Source organism: Pteropus medius, unplaced genomic scaffold (genome assembly GCF_902729225.1).
Source record: "Pteropus medius unplaced genomic scaffold, Ma_sr-lr_union100, whole genome shotgun sequence".
NCBI lineage: Eukaryota > Metazoa > Chordata > Mammalia > Chiroptera > Pteropodidae > Pteropus > Pteropus medius.
Window position 1 is genome coordinate 14716240 of NW_024351543.1, and position 24409 is coordinate 14740648.

General features: G+C 43.7%; 1 protein-coding gene across 3 annotated transcripts in view; it reads right to left on the bottom strand.

Annotated features, from left to right (window-relative positions):
- The window catches only part of GPD1L (glycerol-3-phosphate dehydrogenase 1 like), a 46707-nt gene extending 26459 nt beyond the window's left edge, over nucleotides 1-20248 (bottom strand). For 2 of the 3 annotated variants that reach the window (XM_039843464.1, XM_039843462.1), the window contains exons 1-2: nucleotides 20098-20248; nucleotides 8741-8918 (exon numbers count right to left, since the gene is read on the bottom strand). In XM_039843464.1, the coding sequence (XP_039699398.1) occupies nucleotides 8741-8918; nucleotides 20098-20144 (225 nt within the window). In that variant the 5' untranslated portion in view covers nucleotides 20145-20248. Of the gene's footprint in view, nucleotides 1-8740; nucleotides 8919-9264; nucleotides 9335-20097 lie in introns of all 3 variants that reach the window. The other variant, XM_039843463.1, reaches the window with a different exon arrangement.
- Between the last annotated feature and the right edge of the window lie 4161 nt (nucleotides 20249-24409).

Sequence of the window (24409 nt, forward strand, 5' to 3'; positions counted from 1 at the left end):
CTGACTAATGGGGTCTAAATGGAAGTGCTGTGTGGGACTTCTGGGAAGTGCCCTTAAAGGCATTTCTTCCTCCTTTCACCAGAGGAAATGTAAAGAAATGGCTAGAGTTCAAACAGTTATCTTGGACTATGAGGAGGGAACCAAATGCTGAGATGGCAGAACAGTAGGATAAAGAGTCCCTGACGCCATGATGCATCGTTAATATGATGGGCATCTTTTACATAAGGGGAAAAAAGCAAAAGTTTACTCTGCTTAGGTCACTTTGTTATTTTAGGTTTTCTGTCACATGACCTTGAAACTAACTGTAACTGATACAGTTCCCATCGAGCATTCCTGGTTCCCAAAAGGGACTTGGAGGAAGACTGTTCTCTGAGGAAGTGCTATCTGCCATAGGAACGTCCTTCAGGATGGGTAAGCCGTCTAGGAAATCATTGGGAGTTGTAATAGAGAACATCAATTCCTCACCAAAATTCCTTCTCTTCTTCCTGTAAGCTGGTCACTGGTCACCTAGGTAGGGATTGCATTTCCCAGCAGCCCTTGCAGTAACACAGGGTCATGGACCAAGTTTCATCAATGGAATGTGAGAGGGAGCATTGCACACCACTCACGGCCCAGAGCCCTTAAAACGGGGGGCCACTTCCTCCATTCTTTCTCGTCCCCATTTCTGCTAGTTGAAACCCATGGCGACCCAGACCTAGAGATGGCACAGGAAATGATGATGAAAGAGGGGACCAAGAATAATGGTGTGAAGAAAAGGTGCTAGACCTTAGTTAGGTTAGAGAGAAATAAATCCCTTTGTTCTTGAAGTCACATTATTACCATGTCTCTTATCTCTTAGCAAACTCTCTAACCTAATACATGTGCCAAGAATTGCTCCTTCATTCAGAGAATTCCCCAAGGAAATCTATCTGAAATTATTTCATTCCCTTATCCCTTTGGTTCATATGGAAGAGTTCCATAATTTCTCAACCACCTGATCCATTCTCCTTTCTAGCAAAAGTACCCCTAGATTTCATTTCAAAAGCTACTGCTTCACCATTTTAACCACAGAATTTGTGTGGAACTGGCCCCTCCACTGCTCCACACAGATGGTCCTTAACTTGCTCAAGCCAATGAGCACATAAAGCAGTTGTTTGCTGGGCTTTTTCACTCTAATGCAGTAGATACTGGGTGTTCCTTTGAATGGTGTGGGATGACGGTGTGAGTTCTGGAACAACTACAACCATTTTGCAAATGTGGTGCGGAGAACCCAGACCTGCCAAGGGGCTCCCATGTGAATGAAGCCAACTTTGTGGAAGGCAGAGCAAAGAAACAGGAAAACACGGGGCCTGTTGACATTTAAACCACTAGTTCAGGCTGCACCTGAAACCAGCCCTACCTGGATTTTTAGTCACATGAACCAAAACATTTTGTTAACTTAGGTTGATTTGAATGGCACCATGCAGAGTTATTCCCTGTAGCAAGCAGATCATAACCCAAAGCTTAGCACTTCTCCCTCTTTATTCAAATCTCTAAAGCAGGGGCTTCTCCAGATTGGTAACTTAGGCTGGGTAGCCGTAAGTGACAAGGACTCATCACCAAAAATCTACCCGCTTATTAGTTCCCTCACATTGGAGATTCTCTCTCTTCCAAAAAAGCATTTTATTCTATTACATTAGCCTCCTGATGTCAACCCACAATTACTCTGTTTGTCCCTAATTGGCAAAGCTCATTATTCTCTTTTATATTTGCCTGTGGTCCCCCCACCCCCGCAAGCCTTCATAAGCACTCTGACCCCTCACTCCCCCTTACGTTACTAGCCTTACTCAGGTGGGGACTTCTAAGACTTTCTCATACAGAGCCTGGCAACCTCAACTTTAATTCAAACATTTCTTTTTCTCTAGACTTCCTGTTTCTCCTCTTGCCCATTCATTCTCTCTCTCTCCCTCTCTCCCTCTCTCTCTCTCCCTCCCTTTCAGTCTTTTCAGGGCGTTTCCCAATATGGTGAAACAGAAAAGATACCAGAATCAATGAGAAAAAAAATGTACATTAGAGTCCCACATCAGCAAGTGATCAACTGTGTGACCTTGGACAAGTGACTTATCTTCACTGAGCTTAGTCACCCATATAGAATGGGGATAAAAACCACCCTTTCCACCCAGCACTTTTAGAGTACTTTCATACGTCAGTGATGGTGCTTTGAAATGATATAAAACAAAAGAGATTCTTCATCAGAAAGATCCACCCGTCCCCTACGACTTCTTAACTTTTCAGGAGTCAGCCCATCCCCATGTCCCTTGTTAAAAACCATTCGCAAGGAAGTTGCCCGCTGGGCCAGATTTCTTCCTGTCTCTTACATTTCCTTCGTCATTCAATCAAAGAAGAACCTGCAGTTGACCGGGTTGGCTGAGAATGTGACGTGTCTCTAGGACAATAGTCTGGAGACTCACTCACCACGTACAGACATCCTTCTACTCTCCGTGGGAGAATGCTTAGAGTTTAACCCACAGCAGCAACGTGGCAACGTGTAAGCTGAGCTGATTTTCAATGGAGCACACGGTCCATTCACAGAACATTATTCCTCCTGTGCAGTATCACAACAAGCTCTCCTCAACTAACACGTTAACTTGAATACCCTCTCTCAGAATAAATCCTTTAGCTAGGCCTCTATCCCATCTTTTACTCTAAACGAAATCAAGACCCTGCTTGGGAAATGCTGATCTATTTCACAGGGGTCCTGCCCAAATCTGAGAGTGTCTACCATTAAAGATCCCGATATATGTTGGGAAAGACAACTCAGAATAAAAGGGCTTACCTTTCACTGGCAAAGAGGACAAATAATCAAATCAGAACTAAGGCCTACTTAATGCCCAGACTTTCAGAAATCCATGGCTCTTCATCTAAGTTAATAAAAAAATCAACAATAAATAAAGTCATTTAAAATAGACCCAGTAAAGTCTGTGTGGACAAGCCTGGAGGTTCTTTTGTAGCCTCCTGGACTAGTTATCACCGTGCAGTGTGTGAGCATCTTGGCCTCGCTCTTTCTCCAGTTAGCTAACTGGACACCGCAGCAACTCAACTACATTCTCGAGGGAATGAGGACTTGGATTAAACTCAATGGCATGAGTTAAAGACGGCAAAGTACTAGCTGGCACACAGTAGAGGTTCAAAAATACTGTGGTTCCCTCCTGTTCTCCTAACTTCGATTTCTGCCAAGATCATAGGTGAAATTCACATCCTTGGCTCCGCATTCAGAAGAATGATCCTCAGATACAGACAACCTTATCTGATGATTCTTATATAAATATGGCATGTTGGTACATGAGGTTGCTTCTAAAAAACAAAAAGACAGCTGTTAAGTGCCTGGATTCCCCAACTACTAGTAATATAAATTTATTATGTAGACAGTGGTGCCCAAACTGTGGTTCCTGAACCAACAGCATCCCATCACCTGAGAACTTGTTGAAATACAAATTCTCAGCCTGGATCCAGTAATTCACCTTAAGCAATCCAAATGATTCTGAGCAACGCTTAAATTTGAGGAGCACCATTGAAGATTTCTCCTCCAATTTTCAAAAAGCTAAACCCAGGGAGGAAAGAGTTAATGGTGAGGTTCTCAATATTCTAATTTTCAGAAGCCTTTTAGCCAAAATTAATAGATATTATCACAACCCTATTACATAACCAAAAGTAAATGGTCATTTTTTAAAAACTGTTTTGGCTTAAACTTATATCGCATAGGCTACCACCTAAAGCACTGAAACGACACTCTTCACTCCGGTTTGTCCTCCACCACTTCCACTGTCCCTGGCAACCATTTAGACCACAAATAGCACCAGTCACTACTCTAGGTACTGAAGAAACAGTAGTGAATACAGGCCTATGCCAGAAGCCAAATTCAAAGAGTCGGTGAGAACGACTAACCTGTAAACTGAATTTCAAAACTAAAAATTTTCCCGCTTCAGAGGATACCATCAAGAAAGCGAACACTCACAGAAAGGGAGAAAATACTTCTGAATTGTAAATCCAAAAACAGACTTCTATCTACTATATATAAAGAATTCTTTCAACTCAGTACTAAAAAGATAATCCATTTTTTTTGAAGAAGGCAAAGGATCCAAATACACATTTCTCCAACGAAGACATACAGGTACACGGATGCCCAATAAGCACGTTGGATGCTCAACACTGTTCGCTGCCAGCCAAATGAAAATCAAATCCACAACAAAATACCACTTCGCATCCACTAGGATGGCTAGGACTAAGAAGTTATATAATAATAAGTTGATAAGGCTGTGGCGAAACTGGAACCCTCGCTGCTGGTAGGAATGTATAACGGTATAGCCACTTTAGAAAAATAGTGGCAGTTCCTCAAAGTTACGCAGTTACCATATGACCCAGCAATTGCACTCCTAGGTATACACACAAGTGCACTGAAATCATGTTCACATGAAACACTGTACATATCTACAGCAGTATTGTTCATGGAGCCAAAAAGTGGATAAACAAAATACAGTATAGCCATAATATAAAATATTATTCAACCATAAAAAGGAGTGAAGTACTGATATATGCTAGACTGTGGATGAACTTTGAAAACATTGTGCCAAATGAAAGAACTCCGTCACAGAAGACTACATACTGTATGGTGTCATTTACATGAAATGTTCAGAATACGCAAATCTAGAGACAGAAAGTAGATTAGTGGTTGCTTGGCGGGGGCAGCGGGGAGAGGGAAGAATAGGAAATGAGGTGACTGCTAAAAGGAATGAGGTTTCTTTTAAAGGTGATGAAAATATCCTAAAATTGATTGTAGTAATGACTGTACAGCCCTGAAGGTACTAAAAACCACTGAATTGTACACTTTAATAGGTGAATTGTATGGTCTGTGAATTAGTAAAGCAGTTAAAAAAAAAAAGGTGGCAAGGCTTAGAAGACAGAGATGAGAGGCAATGACGACTATATTTCATAGAGGATGCTGCAATCATAAATCCTGGTGTCACAATAAGGTTCACTGAAAGCTGGAGCAAAAAGGCAGAAGAGCTCACCAGCTGGATAAGTGCTAAACTCAGGCCCTGGACAGAGCTATAAAACGAGATCAACAATTTTTATCTTGCAGTGGCGGGAAATCAGTGTTCTTGCCATTCAGGTCTAAGAAGAAATTGAAAACCCACATTGTTCTAGCTTACAGTGAGCAGGTGCTGACCTGGGGACATCTTTGGTAAAAAAATTCCCACGTAGAGGGGGTCACCAGATGAGCATGGATCTGGAGAAGGAATAGGCGGGCAGCGGGTTAGATGCCCCGAGCACAAAAGACTCATAGTCTCCAGTCAGCACATCTACTGACATCATGAATAACAATCCTAGGTTGATGGAAATGTAACAAGTCTCTACCTGCTTGAATTCCTAAGATAAAAATGATTAAAGCTAACTTTTTAGTTCCAGATCCACATTTGCTCTAAATCAGCAGTCCCATACCTTTGTGGCACCAGGGACCGGTGCTCCTGTGAGAATCTAATGCCTGATGATCTGAGGTGGAGCTGAGGCGGTGATGCTAGCGCTGGGGAGCGGCTGCAAATACAGGTGAACCTTCGCTTGCTCCCCCACCACTCACCTGGTGCTGCGTGGCCCGGTGCCTAATAGGCCATGGACCAGCCGGCTGGGGACCCCTGCTCTAGATGAGCCAATGTTTCTGTCTGATTTTTTACCTTAAAATAATGGTAACAACATTGCTCTTGTCTAACACTAGCTGACTTTTTAAATGACTGAGATATGTGGAAAAGCTCTGAAATAAACATACAAAAATAAAACGAAACAAACCCCTGGAGCTTAATGAATGGTTAACATTAAACGACTTATGTAGACCATCTCATTTACTCCTCACAAAACCCCTGTAGGGGTAAGGCCCCAAGAACAGCCAGCCCATTTTACCAGGAGTGGGGTTGCCAGGCTCAGTCAGTGAGCATTAGAGCCCAGGCTCTCTGACTCTAAGGGTGTGTCCTTCACAATTCGCCGTCTCTCAACTTTGGAAATTATTTATTATGTGCCATTTTGTAAGTTCAATTCAAGAATACAGAAAGTATAAAGAAAAAAATCAACACCTGTGTACCTTTCACCAGCTTAAGAAATAAAACTTTCCAATACCTTGAGTATCCTCCTCCAAGCAATGGCAAGCATGTGGAGCAATGTGAGTTCTGAAACACTGCTGGGGAGCGTAGACAGCCACCCTGGAAACCAGTGGTGTGATCTGGTAAATGATAGACATGCACTGCCTGGCACCCTGCGACCCCACCGCTGAGACATGTACAAGGCTGTTCCCGGGAGCACTGTCCATCACAGCAGACAACGGGAAACCGTGCAAACGTCCACTCCAGAGAATGGATATGTTCATTTTAAGGCTTAAGATTCTTAACTCTTCTATGTCGACTCCTTCCCTTCTTCCTCCCTTCCTGCTCCCCTGTTCATGGCACAGGGGAACTTCAGAGAACCATGTGGCAGATTCGCCTCTTCCAACATTTCTTGAGCACTGTGCTAGGAACTATGGGAGAACAAAAAGTCAAAAAAGTCAAGTTCATGTACTTTGGGCAGGTTGGGGTGGATAGATACATAAGAGACTGTCACAAAGCAGAGTGTCAAGAACATGTAATGAAGCATGTGGTTTACAGAAGGAAAGGAGCAATCTATTTTGATAGGGATAGGAGAAGTGAAGCTCAGAGGAATTTTCTACTCCAGGCTTGAATCAGATGTGACCTCAGAGGCCTTGCACTGCAGTGGAAACAGCTGCTCCCTTTAATCTTTCCATCAGATGTTTGGACAACTTAACTTCCAAGCTCAGAGCCCTGGGGATCCTTTCTCTCCCCACCAACAGCACGAAGAATAAGCATGGGTTAAAGCTGCCTGGACCTAGTTCAGTGACATAGAGGAGAATGGATTCAGCAGGCTCAGGAATGAATCCATCAGGAATCAAATTTCAACCCTAGCCTCTAGCTATGTGACCTTGGGCAAGTTCATTAACCTCTTTGAGCCATGGTTTCTTCACCTATAAAATCAGAATCATCATCATAGTAGGCAAACTAATAGTACCAACTTGGATTTTTTTTTTTTTAAAGAAACAGGCCAAAATGGGGTCATTTTGCCAAGCCATGTCAAACCAAAACTTAATAACCTAATTGTAGTTTCAGCCTCTCCCTGGAGTAGAATTTTAAACCAATTGGTCTGGAATTTCCTGATCAACACTTGACATAATCTGCCTGATGAGACCCCCTGCCTATCTATAAGGGAAGGTGACCTTGCCTGAAATAATCCACTCTTATGAGTTACTCTGACCCCATCCTCTTTCGGCCTATAAAAACCTTCCATTTTGTACAACTCCTCCCAGCGCCCTTCTAGCTGTTAGATGGAATGCTGCCCAATTCAAGAATCATTTCATAAAGCCAACTAGATCTTCAACTTTACTTGGTTGAATTTTGTTCTTCACCAGACATAAAGAGGCTTATTAAGAGCATTAAATGAGACAATATACTTAGCACAGTGCTTGACACTAATGAACACTAACCGAAAGCCAAACAAAAATCTTCAGTGAGCAAGGTCTTTGCAGACCCAAACTTTCTGGCACTTATTAGTTTACAAATCTGTCTCCTCTGCTGGACTCATGAGAAAAGAAGGTCATCTTATTCCTCTTTCTGCCTCCAGCACCCAACGCTGTACTCTGCATGCACAGCACCTGCTCATAAAGGTTTGGTGAGTGAATACAAGTCTTCATGGGTATTTCATTAACAAAGGAGATGAGTTTCGCTGCTTAACCACAGGAATTGGGCAGCCACAATGATCTGGACTTCGAACAGTTACAGAAAGCTACCAAGGGGTGAAGCTGGACACAAAAGTTCATAAACTCTACTCGGACAAGCAACAGAGGAACATCTTTTTCTTCCTCATGCTCATTTCTAACATCCCCTGCAAGTTACTGAAATGGGGCAACAACCTTTATTTTTCTCTCCCAGACCCAATAAGCTTGAATTTTAAACTGTCGGTCTGACAGTTTTCTATTTTCTCCAATCCCCTTCTGTAACTTAGGTCTTGATTTTAATTACAGACCAGGGTCAAGTGTCCTAGTGAGTGGATCACAACCCACACACTTAGAAAGGGTATATCAGGAGTTACCAGGAGACACGAGCAGCCCAAGGCAGGTTGTTAGTTCCAGATTTGATATGACCTGTACTTCAATGCCAAGAAAGTACCCTGTTACGGGCTGAACTGTGTCCCCCCCAAAAATTCATAGGTCAGAATTGGAGACAAGGTCATGATAAAGGGTGATTAAGTTAAAATGAGGTCATTAGGGTGGGCTCAAATACAACCAGACTGGTGTCCTAATAAGAAGAGATTAGGACACAGATGACACAGAAGACCATACGAAGACATAAGGAAAAGGTGGCCGTCTACAAGTCAGGGAGAGAGTTTCAGAGAAACCAACCCTGTCGACGACTTAATCTTGGACTTGAAGCCTCTGCAACTGTGAGGATATCAATGTCTGTTGTTTAAATCATCTGGCTGATTGTGCTTTTTAATGGCAGCCCTAGCAAACTACAACAAAGCCTATTCACTGAGTCCGGAAAACCAGCACTGACCAAGCAAAGAACTAGGTAGGACAAAGGAACAGAGGAAAAGGGAGGGAGCTTTTGTATTTCCCTAAGTCCCAAGCACTGACTCGGCCAAGCGTAACTTTCAGAATTAACCAAATGTACTTCTCATCTTACAGCCTCACCACATTTTCTGGCAGCTTGTGTCCCGGGAGATATTTTACATTTTCGTGGTCACTGTTTATGATGTCTGTCAGTTTTCTCCCATTAACTGTTTCTTCAAAGACCCACATCTTGACCGTGGAGGCAAACTTCTGAAGATTCTTGACATTGTTACCAATTATTTTTGCAACAGCTGAACCCCTACGAAAGAAACAGTGAAAAAGAAGAAAATTAAACTCACTTGGGCAGAAGAGAAAATGCTTTAGATTCTCATTCAGAAGACTTGCATTCTGATTCTGATCCAAGCCCTGAGCTTATAACCCAAGATGTGATGCCACTATTCTTGTCACGCCAAACTGGTTTTGTGACAGTAGCATGCAGCTCCTTCGTTCTTTTTAATCTCAGATTTAGCTGCTGAATACTTCCTCTTGTACGTGGCCTTTTGGGACTATCTGCTGATTCCTCTGACCAGGACAGGGGTTTCAGTGGCAGTGAGACTTTCCCTTCTTAGGCGTTTTAGCCTTGAGGTTACCCTTCTTGATCTTACATCAGCATCAGCCTTCTCGGCTTCAGGTTTCTTCTCCTTAGTCCAGCTTCTCGGCTTTTTGTCCCGCCATCTTACAAGATGGGAAAGAGCAGGCGTCAGTAGTTTTTAAAGCTCCCCAGGGACCAAGAAAGGCTGCTGAGCGTGATGATCGAGAACTCTGGTGCCTTCTTCCCTCTCAAAAGTATAGCTGTCAATATCGAAGCTCTGTGGCTTTACCTGTAAATTCTTTTTCTATGCCAGCAGGACAGTTATTAGCTAAATATCCATTAATTCAATTCTCCTCTTGACACTTTGTAAAAAAAAAAAAGAGGCCAAGAAGCCATCACTATCACCTTTATTTTAATTTTGGAAATAGCTGCTCATACTCACAGGGAGATAGCAGCTCAGGTTCACTGTGTTCCCTGGCATTAAGTAACTCACACAAGGTCAACAGGAGTGAGTGTGATTCTGGAGAATTGAGCAAACTGAGGGAGGGGCCTCTAAAACACTAGGATCCAAGTCTAGTGAACCAGGTGGGAAAATAAACCAGAACTCCAAGACTCCTCCTCATGACCTGACTCTAAGGGTACACTTGCTAATAATCCCCTTTATAGCCTTCTCTTGGGGAAGCCAAGTATTTACAACCAAAGGCAAACCTGTAGCATCTGCTGAAATGAATTAAGAAAATTTAAACGAAAATTGGAACTGTTAGGAGTGAAGCCCACCAGACCATGTCTGTACATCCTTTAAGGTTCCGCTGGGCTTAAAATGACAGGACAAATATTAAGTACAGGAAATTTCAGTTTATTATTTACTCATGTGAGGTCATCAGGACCTCATTCTGCCTCTTCCCTGGTTTTATTAATAACTTCATTCAATCACTCACTCATTTATCTCAGTTATCAAATATTTACTGAGTACGTATTGTGTACAATGCATTGGGCTAGAAGCTGGTGATAAGACAAAGAAAAGGCAATGCCTTTGCTCTCAAAAGCTTATCACTCAGAGAGATGAACAAGATAAAAGGAATTCACAGATCAGTGTGGGACAACGGGTAAAGGGGAACGGAGAGACATATGATTAGAAGGGCAAACCACGGTGGACTTTAATGCAAAGGACTCAGCTGCAATTCATGTTAATCCATGAGCAGTCCCCCATGCCGACCTTCTTTTGAGAGAGCCATGAAAGACAGACCCCAGCTGGGGTATAAGGAGAAGACACGGGAATGGTGCTGAGGAAGGCCATACCTCTGATGCGAAACAAAAAGGGCTTTATAAATCAGGGGTGGGAAGAGCAGGCAAAGCAGAGCTTCCACTCAATACTCACCTAACAGCAGACACGTGAGTGAGCCAAGCCAAGCCAGGAACCACCTAGCTGATCCACACTCACAAACAACAATAAGTGCCCATTATTTTAAGAAGCGGAGTTGGGGAAGGGTGGGCTTTTGCAGCAATAGCTAAGCGGTACACCAAACACAGCGACTTTGAGGCAACTGGAAGTAACTTCAGGTAATTCAAGGCCAAGAGGTTGGACCTGCCACTCAGGGATGTGGGTGGAGGGCAGGAGGTGAGGAGGGTGATCAGGATTGAGGGAAGAAAAGTACAAGTAAAGGAGAGGAACAAAAGGATTCTGGTGCCTGTAAGACCTAGTCTTTTCTAAATAACTTATGTAATAACCCTTTTTTTTTTTTTTGGTTGGGAATTAAAGCATTATGTTTTGTTTTAATCTCTTTTACAATCTAGTAAAATCTCCAAAGTGAACCAAATATTTTCTTTGCTGTCAACTTTTCTTTGTCACTTATAAAACCTCGGAAAGTATAATCCACCTCAACATAATATAAGCCATATGTGACAAGCCTACAGCTTACATACTGAGTGTTCTTACCACCAGAAATGGGGAGAGGGGCAGGAGGAAGCGTTTGGAGGTGACAGATGTTTATTATCTCAGTTGTGGTTGATGGTTTCATAGGTGTTTTCACAACTCCAAACCCATCAAATTGTATACACTAAATACATTCTGTGTTTTTATACATCAATTATACATCGACATAGCTTATCTTTCTTTTTAAATGTATTCCATACCCCAAACTCCTTTTTGGCTCTGAAATAGTCTGACCAATGTGAAGAAATGGAATCAGGGCAAGCATAAGGGAATGTTTTGGAGGAACCTGAGTGTTTTGAAAGGACATACCCTGTTCCTCTTTTTTTTTTTTTCTTTTCTAAAAAAAGAAAAAAAGTGACTGGTCTTCAGAGGGCCACTCCAAAATATGCACAAATATATTAGAACTGGGCTTAAAATAAGAGTATTGACTATGGTCTCTGAAGGCAGTGGTGGGGGTTGGGGTCTCACGGCCACAACTGTGGAGTTCTCTGTGTTTCAGGGATTGATCTGCCACAGCACAAGCACAGTCAAGCATGGATCCTTACACTCTGGATCAAGGGCACGAGCAGCCATTTCTACACTTAGCCCAGCTCACCCATCTACTATGTGGCAGGTGGGGCAGATGTCCTTTAAGGCCCCTTCCAGGTCTATGTTCAAGTCTGGTGTTTTCCAAAATGAGAAAAGGGTACCAGGGGTACCCCCAATGGCTCAGTGCTACCCCCACACACAGCACCAAATGACAGTGACTCACTTGTGCCCTTTCCAACTCCTATGACCCTTCTGAGAGAATGCAGAACGTCTCATTTGAGCGCTACTATGTTACCTTTCTCTAGCATGTGCTTATTTCCCTTCTTTACAAAGTATTAGGAGGCCTCAGACTCTCTGAGCCTTGGCTGGTTAGGATCTGGCAAGAACTCTATCACACTGTTTTATTATCATTCTACTGGTTGTTGTTACCTTGTACTTATGACATCTACAGTAGTGATATAAAGTTTTCTTTTAAGGCCAAGTTTTAAAGAAAGTATAATAAGCAAATGACAGTACAGGTGTGAAGTAGAAAGAGCCAAAGCCAGAAGGGCAGTGCCTGCAGGATGGAGGTATAATCCTGTCCAAACTCCTCAGCTTGCAGATTAAGACACATGAGGCTCAGAGTCACTCTGATTTTGTGTCACACAACTAGGTAGTCGCAGAACTGGGAGAGGGACTCAGGTCTGCTGATGACCAGTCCTGGGTATTTAAACAGATGTATAAAATCACATTTCCCAGGAAACTGGGAATTATCTTAAGTCTTGGGCCTCAAAATATAGACTAATTCACAACTTCTATAATACAATGCAAATGAAATTCGAAAGGGACATGGGTGGGAAATAATGTTCCAGTGCCAGCCATGTACTGGGTATTTGATATATAAAAAAGATCTCAACCTTTACAGCAGCCACAAGGTAAGTACACATTATTCCCACTTTACAGATGACAGAGTTGAGGCTCAAAGAGTAAATAAGTTACCCAAAGTCAAACTGTCCATCTAGGGCCAGAGGTTCTAACACAGGTCTGTTTCCAAAGCTCACTCTTTCTATTTTACATTCACTTTGGTGTAAAGTGGAATCATTTGTTGAAAATACATATTGAGCACCTATGAAGTGTAGATACTGTGCTGGGCACAAGGGACACAGGGAATAAAGCAGACAAGTCCCTGCCCTTGTGGAGCTTGGAGACTGGTAAATGGAGATTGATGATGCTCTAGCAAGCAAAGCAATGTGACGACGACTGGTGACTCAAGTGGCTAAGCAGGTGACAGTGACACTTGGCAGACATCAAGGTCAGGGAGAGGTGGGAAGAAGTGCAGCTAGGGCTGAACTCTGAAGGCTGAAGGCCATACCCAGGGTAGGGGTGGGGAGCCTTCCAGGCAGAAGGAAGGGCCCCTGGAGCAAAGGTGCTGGAACTGGTGGGACAGGGAGATTATCTTTTACCTAGAGCCAATTCTGTAGGGAGAGGGAGAGAGAGAGGAGGGGAAAGAAGAGGGGAGAGGAGAGATGGGGAAGAGACAGTGAGGGAGGAGAAGTGGGGTAGGAAGGGGAGCGGGAGGGGAGGAGGACTGCATGAGGAGGGATGAGAAGGTGATGAGGGCAGGGATGAGGTAAAGAAGTAAGAAAGGGGTAGGGATGGGCAGAAGCATTGATTTGCTGCCTATCAGGTATCAGGCATTGTTTGTTGTTTTTATTGAAATATAATCGATATATAACATTGTCTAAGTTTAAGGTGTACCCTGTGTTGATTTGATACATTTATATATTACCACCGTAGCACTGTTTTGAACACCTTACCCGTCTTATCTGTTTGAAGCCTCTGCAACCCTATGAGGCAGGTACAATGACCCCCATTTTTTACATGAAGAAAACAGAAGCCTGGAGATCACACAGGTGGTTAGGGGAAGACCAGATTGCTCCTTCATTTGCACCCCAGGCCATGTCTTCAATACTCTGCTCCCCCTCTCTGGGTCCCAGCTGGATGGACACCCCTTGCTGGAGGTCCTAACCTCCACCTTGGCAATCCCTCACCTCCACCTCCTTGGCATTCACTCTCTGTGCACAACCTTCTGGCCCCCTCCTCTCTAAAAAGGTGTAATATCTTAATCCGGCTGGGGAGGCAATGCAGCCTTCAAGGAATGGCCTCCCATCAAGTTAGGCCCAAACCCAACAGAACACTGGCGGCCTGCACTCCTTCATAGGGTGCAGAACCTTTCTGGGCCAGAAAGGACCCATCAGTCCACCCCTCTTTTTACCAAGGAGGAAACTGAGGCCCAGGGAGGAGAATGAGCAAGGGTTCAGCTAGGTTCTCCCCATTCCGTGCCCCAGACCTGATCCTGACTATGGATCTAAAGGAAGAGTATGGTCAGCTTTGGTTTAAACAACATCTACTTTTTCACTGGTAAAAGCAATACATGAAAGAAGAAAAAGCAATTATGAATAATCTTGCCACCTGGGAAGAACTACTGTTCACATCTTGTGTAATTCTTGGCAGTTAAAGGCTTTCAAAGTACAATCAAATGCCAGAGTATTAGATACAAATATGAAAAATGAAGCATTTTAAAAATAGATTCAACTTGGTGAATGTTTATTTGATGTCTGGATAGGGAAGCTTTCTAAGCATAAAATCAAAGGAAGAAACCACAGAAGAAAAAAGATCAATGTGTACAACTTCACATAAAGGAAAGGATTGGAAGAAGACAAAATAGCTTTTCTGTCTATCAGAATTCAAACTGCAGAGGAAAAGCTTAAGATAGAATGTTACATTTAACAAAAGACAGAATGCAAAGTTGTACATATGATTGACAGTGTATACTAATTAACAAAATACATACCACCTCACACTCATCGGGATGGCCACTATCAAAAAAAAAAATGAAAAACAGAAAATAACAAGTGTTAGTGAAGATTTGCAGAAATTGGAACCTTTGTACACTGCTGGTAAGGATGTAAAAATGGTACACTGAAAAACAATATAGTAGTTCCTCAAAAAAACCAAATATAGAATAACCATATGATCTAACAATTTCACTTTAGGGTATGTATCCAAAGCAGGGACTCTAACAGATATTTGTGCACCTTGTTCATAGCATTATTCACAACAGACAAAAGGTGGAAGGAACTCAAGTGTCCACTGACAGAGGAATGGTTAGATAAGATATGCTACATACATAGAATGGAATGTTATTCAGCCTTAACAAGGAAGGAAATTCTGACACATGGCATAACATAGATGAACCCAGAGGACATTATACTAATTACATGGAGAAGCCCAAGCTGGCCAGCTGAAAAATGAGACATGTAGCCCAGTCACTTCTGTCGCCCTGGCCAAAGCCTGTCTATTGTCAGACACATGAAGGATGTGATCTAGGACCAAGGATCCAAGCCACGCCGGCACCTGACCACAGCTTATGAGTGAGCCCGGGCTAGATCAGCAGAAGACCCTCCCAGCTTAATCAGCCCAAATTGTCAACCCCCAGAATCACAAGCCCAGAAATCATTGCTGTTTGAAGCCATTAAGTTTTGGGGGAAATGGTTAAGGCAGCAACAGATAATTAATTCAGCTTCCAGTTCCCAACTGTGGAAGGGGACTGAGCCCCAAAGTAAGATGATGGCAATGTGCCACTAGTATAACCTTAAGGTGGCCCAGAAGACTTCTCACCCACAGAACCCAGCTCTAGATATTACCAAGCATGGGGACGAGATTTGAGAGGAAGAAGAAAGGATGAGGAGGGTGACCTGGATGGTAAGGACCCCAGAAACCACCTTCCACCAGCAACCACTGAGACTTGGGGATACCACTTGGCCTACCATAGAGATTTAGCGAACATGTGACTCCTATTTAAAGAGATATGTCTTAGAAAAGAGTGGGCTCACCCAGGCATTGCTCTGGGATTAATGGGTACAAACTGGAGGTTACAGATTTTTCACTCAAATATAAGATTTTTCTAACATTTTGTCAAAGATTAATTTTTAAATCAGTTGCCTTAAAAATAGTAAGCTATGATCATCTGTCTTGTCTACAAAATAAAAGATGCCTGCTTTGGAGGACAACTGAACATGATAATTTTCAAGGCCTCATTTCAATTTGATTTTTCTCAAGTGGAACAGTTGGGAGGGTAAGATATTCAATATTTTTATGACAATGAGATTTGTCCTCTGGTCAAAGTATGCTTCTCATTGAAAAATGGTAAGAATTTATAGAAACATGGACACTGGAGTTAGAAGGATGTGGGTTTCAACTCCACATTAACCAGTGACCTTGAAAAGTTTTCTCTAAATCTGTTTTGTCATCTAAAATGCCCTTGTTTTCAGTCACCCCACAACTTGAGGCCTGATAGTCACCCCTATCAACTTGAGGGCTGATAATAGTACCACGCAGGCTTGTTGCGAGGTATCTGACACAGAGAGAATAACCAGTAAGTGGTAACTGTTATTATGATTCTCTCTCCTCAGGGAGGGGAGGAAGTGGAAGAATGATGAAAGAGGTGAAAGAGGGGTATGAGGTGAAAGGTCAAGAGATGAACGTGAGTTCTGACTCATCCCTAGAACAGTAGCAGTCTGATTTTTATAGTTAACAGGTGGGGGAGTGATGGCAATAGGTGATTAAGTATCAGTTATTATGATTTTTTTCTAATTGTACAAACTTTCTCACCCTGGTTCCCGAGAAAACTCTGGATCCTTTCCTTGTTCAGCTCTAACCCCACCCTATCATTAAACTCTGCCTCCAGCTTCCAAAGCAGAAGTGTGTCAGTGCCACCTGTCAACAGGGAAGGGGTTATTTCTTACCTCACAGAGAATTTACAGACTCAAACTGTTTCTGGGTTCTCCATGTGGCAGTATAGTGAGAATCAGGACAGAAACAGTAGCACAGACAAAAAGGTGACATGGGTGGACAAAGAGCCACAGCGCTGCATTCAGAAGGTTCCAGCAGACCCAAAAAATGAGTCACGCATATCCCACTTCTGTCACTTGTGCAAAATAGGGTAAAGCTCTCCTGACCTTGAGTCTCAGGCCTCAAGTTGTGGGGTGACTGAAAACAAGGGCAAAAGATAAACTCCAGCTGCATATCAGTTACGCTTTGTCTTCTGTCTTCTCTCCCTTCTCTACCTCTATTCCTTGGCCAAACTGGGTGCATTTTGTGACTCATTGATCATGCTGGTCAAGGAGGATGAAACTAATTACGATAAGAGTAGGTGAGTGTTAAGTCACCTTGCACTCTCCCCAGATCATCTCATTTAATCCTAACCATAATCCTAGACAGGAGGTACCAATATTATAAGCAATGATTCCTGGAGAGGAGCAGTTTGCTCACGACCTCAGAGCTGCCAAAATAGAAACACGGGGAGTTGGAATCTGGAGCCTGCCTTATGCCCACTGCATCACTCTGCCTCCAAGGGAGGCCTGGGGCATATGTTCCTGAAGTTTGGCTGCAAATACAGCACTGAGGTTTCGGTTCTAAACTGGATCTTGCGCAGTGCCTGGATGATCTTCCTGAGGTTCTAATGAAAAAACTTTGTTTCACCTTTGGAGTTACTTGAAAAAGCTTTTCTTTCTAAAAAGCTTTTCTTTCTCTGTGTGTTCTTGTTTGTTTTTTTTTCCTAAGTCACTGGGGCCATACAAAGCCTTGCAGGTTAGGAAGCAGCTCCCTGCAGAGCTAGTAGTGTACAGCGTAGCAGGGCTAGGCTGGACACACGAAGGCCCCCTCTGGCCTCCTCCTCCTGACCTGTCTTGAGGAAAGGATGTGCCAAAGGACAGGACAAGGGCATGTTACACAACCCGTTTACTTTCCCTCACATGTTCTTTCTGGCTGAAACTCCTTGGCAAGTCAGCTAGATTCAGTCTTCTGGTATCTGTATTGCAACTGATCATTTACATGCAGGAGGGTCATAGCCACCTGGGAGCTAGGAGCTTACGTGTGACCACACCTTTAGTTACCTAAGCATTCTGAGCTACTTCAGAAATGTAAATATTGCTTAAGCACATTCATATTCCCTTGGTGAAGTCCATATTTGGAAGAGTAGATCTATCTCAAAGAATGTTTTAAAAATTAGCCAAAGGTTCAGGTTCCTTAGGGAAAAATCTGTCCCACCCTTGGGGAATGCGATTCAGCAAGTCTAGCTTCAGTGGTAAATCTAATACAAGTGGTTTTTGAACCATATTTCAAGAAACACTAAAATGTAACATCTAATCTTGTGAAAGATATTTCATCTCAATTTCTATTTCTTTTGAATTTATCTTCCGAGTCCCTATCTATCTCAGATCTGAAGCTAAGTTCTTAAAGGCAGGGATTGTGCCCAGTTGTGTCAGTATCCGTGAAAAGGCCACAATACCTATACAAGACGAACACTCAAATGTCTACTGACCAGGGCTGAACATGCAGTGGGCCTCTAAGGTCCTGACTCTTCCGCGAGGTCGTGATATTCTCCCTAGGGCTGGAGTGGCTCTGCACCCAGAGCAGTTGCAAGGAAGCCAATAACTGTTCCTGGCTGATCCCATAATTAATGGAGCCAGGCAGCCAGCCCTAACCATCGGGACCGCACATCTCTCAATTGTTCTGCTCCAGTGTCACAAGCCAAGTTCTACTCCATTTCCTTGGGCTGGAGTGGACCAAGAAAACAGTCAAGTACAGAGTGAAACCATGGGAAGGCAGCCAGATCCCAACAGAGGGGGCAGGAGGTTCACTTCACTGTTCTTGCTCCAGGCCTGAATCCAGCATGGCAAAGCTGTGCCACTTCTACTGTACAAGTCAGGAAAAGGTGCTGTCACCTGTGGTTCTGTGCCCTCTTACAGAAGAGAAAACTAATGTTAAAAGACTCATTTAGGGTACTTTTCAAGTCCCATGGCCAACAGGGCAGCTCTCATCTCTCACTCTAGTGACCTTGGGATCAAAGCTGGCAAAGCCAAGCTCAAAGTCCAAATGAAACTGCAGTGGAAAGGTACCAACTCTATTAACCATTGTGCAGAACATCCTGTTGTTTACAAAAAAGTGCACAATATCCTAGTATTCGCCGGGCAGAGAGAGAAAGGAAATCTATGAAAACATTAATTTGTATCTGATGGAATTCGTCCAGAAAGGGCAGAAGAAACTGATAACACTGGTTTTCCTCCAGGATGTATCTTGGGGCAGAGGTGTGGAGACAGTTCACTGGTTTTTGGGGAACCTTTGGTTTTTGAATAATGTAAATATATTACCTAATCAAATATAATTACATTTGAAAAAATACTTTTCAGACAGTCATTTAATATTTATTTAGCATATGCCAGGCATGAGGGCAGATGCTGTTCTCAAGAGCCGGATGGGAAGGAGTAGAAACAGATAATTAAACAAATCATTGCCTTGCAGTGATAGGTCAGCAACAGGAGTACACGGAGGGGCCCCTGGACTTGCTGGGAAGGAAGAGTAAAGAACCAGTCAAGGTTTCCGCCAAGATGTACCTTCTGGGCCAAGTCTTAAAGAGTAAGACTAAGACCAAGCTACTACGAATTGCTGCCGCGCTTCCAGAATCCTGAACTGTGATGAGTGTCAGGCCATAGGAAAACAGAAGCCCTGAAAGGATATCACTCTGAATATTGTAGAGCAGCCCCTCGGATGTGGGGAAAATAGTGCCCGGCCATGGAAAAGAAGACTAAAAATATTAGCTCCTACACGATAGTCTGCATCCCCTCCCCCACATTCACCCAAACACACCAGAGAATCCCACTGTATGAGTTTGATAAAGGGAACTAAAAGAGCTGACATTTACAGAGTGCTTAAAAGAGCGCCTGGCACAAAGTGCTTTATAAAGGTTAAAGTCAAAGCCTGAGCAGAGACGCAAAGCTTCACAAACATCTCCCCAGGGAAGAATTCCCAACGCCCCTGGATTACTCGGTGAGCCAGGCCTGCTGGAAGCTGGATTTTCTTCCCCATACAATGTTACTGTGATAGTAGGCGTACCAGCGGCGGGGGCGAGAGTCGCACTTTGAAGGGCAGCGCCGTCCCGCCCGCAACCTGGACAGCAAGCGCCCTTTAGCCCCCTCTGCTTTTTCCCCCTTCATTATCAAAACTACTGTAAGAATGCTCGAGCTTCCTTCAATTTCTTGACCCATGCGATCCACCGGGGAGAAAAACGCTCCCAGGATGTTGCGCAAAACACCCGGGAGTGGAGAGCAGGTGGCCTCCGTGCGCCTGCTGCGCGGTGACGAGAGCGCAGACAGGTGCCTGCAGGCGCTCGGCACCAGCTCTCGGCGCTGCCCCCTCGGGCGCGCGGGCCCACAGCCTCCCGGCAGTTCGCCTGGGCTCGGCCTCCCCGGGCGCGGAGACCAGTCCTGCCGCGAGGCCGCCCGCCCCGTCTCCCTGCGCGCGGCGCACGGTGCCCACGCCGCGGCGCGGACGCGCGGCCCCAGCCCGCCCTGCAGAGGGGCTTCCTGGCGGCAGATCGCGTGCCGCCGGCCCGCTGCAGCTCACCAGTTCCCCGAGCCCACGATGCACACTTTCAGGGGCGACGCTGCCATGGCCAGAGCGAAGCGCCGCAGCCCAGCGCGTGCCTCTCCCGCGGGCCGCTGGCCTCCGCCCGCTCAGCCTCACCCGCAGCTGCTCCCCACGGCTCCGCCCCTCCCGCCTCTCCCGCCTCTCCACCAATGGCCGCGGCCACCCCCTCCCGCAAGCGCCCGGCCACGGAGGACACCCCGGCAGGACCCGCCCCGCCACTCCCGAGAACCACTGCGCACGCCTGGGCCTCGCTGCACTTCGGGCCCGGCTCCCGAACCGCCCCACCCCTGCCCGAGGCATGCCGGGACTTGTAGTACGCGCCCCTGCGGCCGCGCGCTCCGCTGGACAGCCCCTCCCACGGTGCCACGTGCAGCCGGGGGTGGTGACGCAGCGTGATGAGCTCCCCGCGCCAGAGTCTGCGTCCCACTCTGCGTAGAGCATCCTGGCCCTGGTCGCTGTGGTGTCCCTCACCATTCATGCTCGTACCCCAAGCGGGAAGAGCTGTCACGTCGCAATTTGGAGCCAAGAAAAGATCCCAGATTGACCCTAAAGTCGACCAGACTTAGGCCAGAGCTAAAAGTCTCCACACCTGTCTTTTCAGCCTTTGTAGAAGGAAGACACCGTCTGGCATCCCTTAACTTTCTAATGAATTCTTAACATCTGAGGACTTCAGGACTTGGCTAGACAGTACCCAAGCTTCAGTGTGGACAATTCTTTCTAGAGTCAAGAGAGAGACCTAGAAGCCGGTGGCATCGTCCTCACCTATTTGCTTAGCAAGACTTGTCTCTTCCTGGTTATCTTTGTCAGGGAGGTTTGTGGTTGCTTCCTTCTTTACTGAAAAATAGAACATTGTTTATTCATTCTGAGTGTCACTTTCCATCAGGCACCGTGCTAGACACTATGGGAGGAGGACAAAGTGGTTTAAACCAATGGTCCTCAAACTCTGGTGTATGTTAGAGTCTCTGGAGCTTTAAAAAATTCCCCTGCCCAGGCACCGCCCCAAGCCAATTACATCAGAATTTTCCAGAATGGGGTACAAGCATTAGAATTTTTTTTAAGTTTAAGTGTAATTGCAAAAGGCACTCAAGATTGAGAACCAGAGAAGTAAAACATCAGTGGAGACTGGCTGAAGAAACAAATACTCTAGTACCTAGAAAAAATAGTAGGCCTATTAGTTTGATGCCGAGGGCTAACTTATTTCTGATTCCATCTCTACATTGTATGATTTATCAATGTTACTTCCTCAAGAAAATACATAAAGAGAGTGGTTGAGACAGATCATTCTCGCCACTCCCTCACTGATGGTTTGCTCTCAGTTACTTGCGCTAATGGAACGATGCGTAAGCAGGGATGATGTGAAAAGATGGACCGTTAGAGCTATTCATTACTTTTTCTTGCGTGTGTGTTACAAAATGGGTTCGTGGTCGCCTTAAATAATGAACTCATGTACTTTAGGAGTATACAGGCATTGCAGAGCCTTACACCTACTGCTTGATTCATTTTTAGCCTTTGCCAAAAGGATTTATACCTCATATGGAAACTCCAGTTCCCCAGCGTTGCAGCTACATCTGCATAATGAGCTACTTGGCTGTTCCGCGGACACACCCTGCACAGCTTCCTCATCCGGTGATTACCGATCACCTGATATACACAACGCGTTGTGCCAGAATAGGTAGAGTGACTAGTCATTTATTTTATAGCCTGGTTACAAAGATTAAGACAAAAACCAAATAAGTGTATAGAGGCGAGAATTTTAGAGATGCAGTAGGCCAGATTAAATTGTTGGGGCTTGTGAGCTATAGTTAAAAAAAAAAATTTCCCACCAGCCGAATCTGATGAAGGAGCATTGAAATTAATAATAATAATAATAATAATAATAATAATAGACTTAAACTCTTTGAATAAAGTAAATATTCATTAGTCTATGGTGATTTAAAGAAATAAGGAAACATATAAATTTCCAGTGAAAGGCCAGCTAATAAATACAGAGGGAATGATGGCGCTACACAATCATCAATGGATGCTCGAAATAGTGATGAAAGTGTGGCAAGGAACAGTATATTTACATAGCCTCCAAGTCTCCACACAAAGTACTTAAAAAGGATAAAAGTAACTTTGAGAGTTTTTAGAGAAAATTGGCTGACACCTCCTCAAGCAAGTGGTCAAAGTCAGCATTACCAGCGATGGGACAAACCGACACATGTGTCTTCTTTGGCTGGAGTGAGAATGCCTTTAGTTAATTATGGCTTGGTTAAAAAAAAATATTTTGAAATACTTCCTAGACCTTGGGTTTCATCGGTTAAAAATATTTTTCTTGTTTTGAAGTCTGACATAGAACTGCCAGTTTAAAATTTTTTCCATGTAAGGACATAAACAATTGCCATATATGTATCCCATTTTATTTCATCTTATTTTATTTTATTCATTTTAATTCATCTAGTTATATTAAGTTAATTTGTTTTTTTTGAATAATTGCATGATTCACATGATTTGAAATTCAAAAGGATCAAAACTGTATATAGTGAAATTCTCTCTCCTTCCCTTTTCCAACAGCTCCCCAGGGCCCCCCTTCCCTTGAGGAAACTGTTGTTACCAGTTTCTTGTGTATACACATTGTTCTGTTACTTGGTTCCCCACTTAACATTATTTCATATTAAAAATGTCAGTCAGTGCCAAAAAATTGAATGCATGTAATGAAAACTTAAAGTGAAACATGAAAAGAATAAATTTAGCCTTTTGGAAAACTTTCCCACAAAGTCTTTATTTTTCTCATTTCTCTGTGTCACCAAAAGCTTTCTCACAGGCTGATATTGGTTAAATACATTCTAATTCCAGGTAAGACTTACACCTGGATCACCCTAGAGAAACATTTTAGCTACTCTGTTGTCACAGTACATATGTCACCACTTTGCTTCCTAATTACACACTGTACAATCCCAGTGGTGACATTAGTTCTTGGTACGACTGGCTTCAAATGAAATTGCCCATCTTCAATATTGCTATTGACAGTCTAATGAGAAATTATAGATTTTTGGCTGAAGAAAACAATGCTTCATTCTGGAAAGTTATGGGCTTTTATCTCACTTCCTTGGGGAATAGAGACATAATGGATGAAAGGCAGGTTTGGCTGCTTTCAAAAACTCTATTTAGAGCCCAGACACTTAGCAGTAGCAGGAGTCAATTGTAATCTGTTCATGAGAGTTTATTAAATTATTAAAGGGGGTTGTGCACCAGGTTTACCCACCAACTGCACCTTTCCACGGGTCCCTTAGATTGAGGACATGTGAGGATTTGTTGCTTCTTTTAAAAATCACACTAATGCATGCTACTTTTAGTTTAGGAGCCAACTCTTCGCCAAGCACGGGGTATTGTTACTGATTAGTTCTCGGATCACTTGGAGAACTTGGGAGTTGTTTTTTTTTTTAACTTGGGAATTTTAAAGATGAAATTTCCAGACTAGGCATTGTATCTTAGCAGAGAAAGGCAGAGATATTTTTCCAGTTTCTGCTTGACTAAAAATCAAATTCCTACCTGGACAGGGTTCTTGGATTTGAGTCTTGTTCATTTGGTTACTCAACAGGTATTCATTGAACTCATACTATGAGCCAGGAGCTGGGGATACAATGTTTAAGAAAAGAGACAAGGTTGCAGTCGAAAGGAGATCGGATAAAAAAAAGAAACAGGTATCTTCCATAGAGTCCTGGCTGATGTTGCTCTGCTAAGAGACAGGGGACTGTGGGAACAAATGGAAGGGATTCCAACCTCTACCCAGGGTGCCAGGTAAAACTTTCTGGAAGAAGGATGTCTGAATTGAAGGGTGAGTAAAAATTACATGGGGGAAGAGTGTTTGAGGCAGAGAGAACAGTATGCACAAAAACTTAGAAGCAAAAGAAAAATAGCCAGCCATTGGTTCCTTTGAGAATCTGAAAGTTTATTAAGTTGGAAGATAGAGCAGGAGGTAAAGATAGATGAGGCAGAGAGGGGCCAGATGATGGTGGTTCCATTGTAGGGTTTTGGGTTTTATTTAGAAGGCAATGGTAGACTATTGAAATGTTTAGGCTGCTTAGTGTTGTGGTCATGTGTGTATTTTAAAAGGTTACTCTCGTTGCAACGAAGAGGATTTCCTGGAAAGAACAAAACTACAAGTAAAAAGAACAGTTAGATAAGCTGTTGCTGTGATCCAGGCAGCAGAGGTGGAGAGAGGTGGAGCAATTCCAGGTAGAATCTAGAGGATCTGGCACTGGAAGGAGGAAGGGAGACAAGAGTTAAGGACAACTTCCAGATTTCT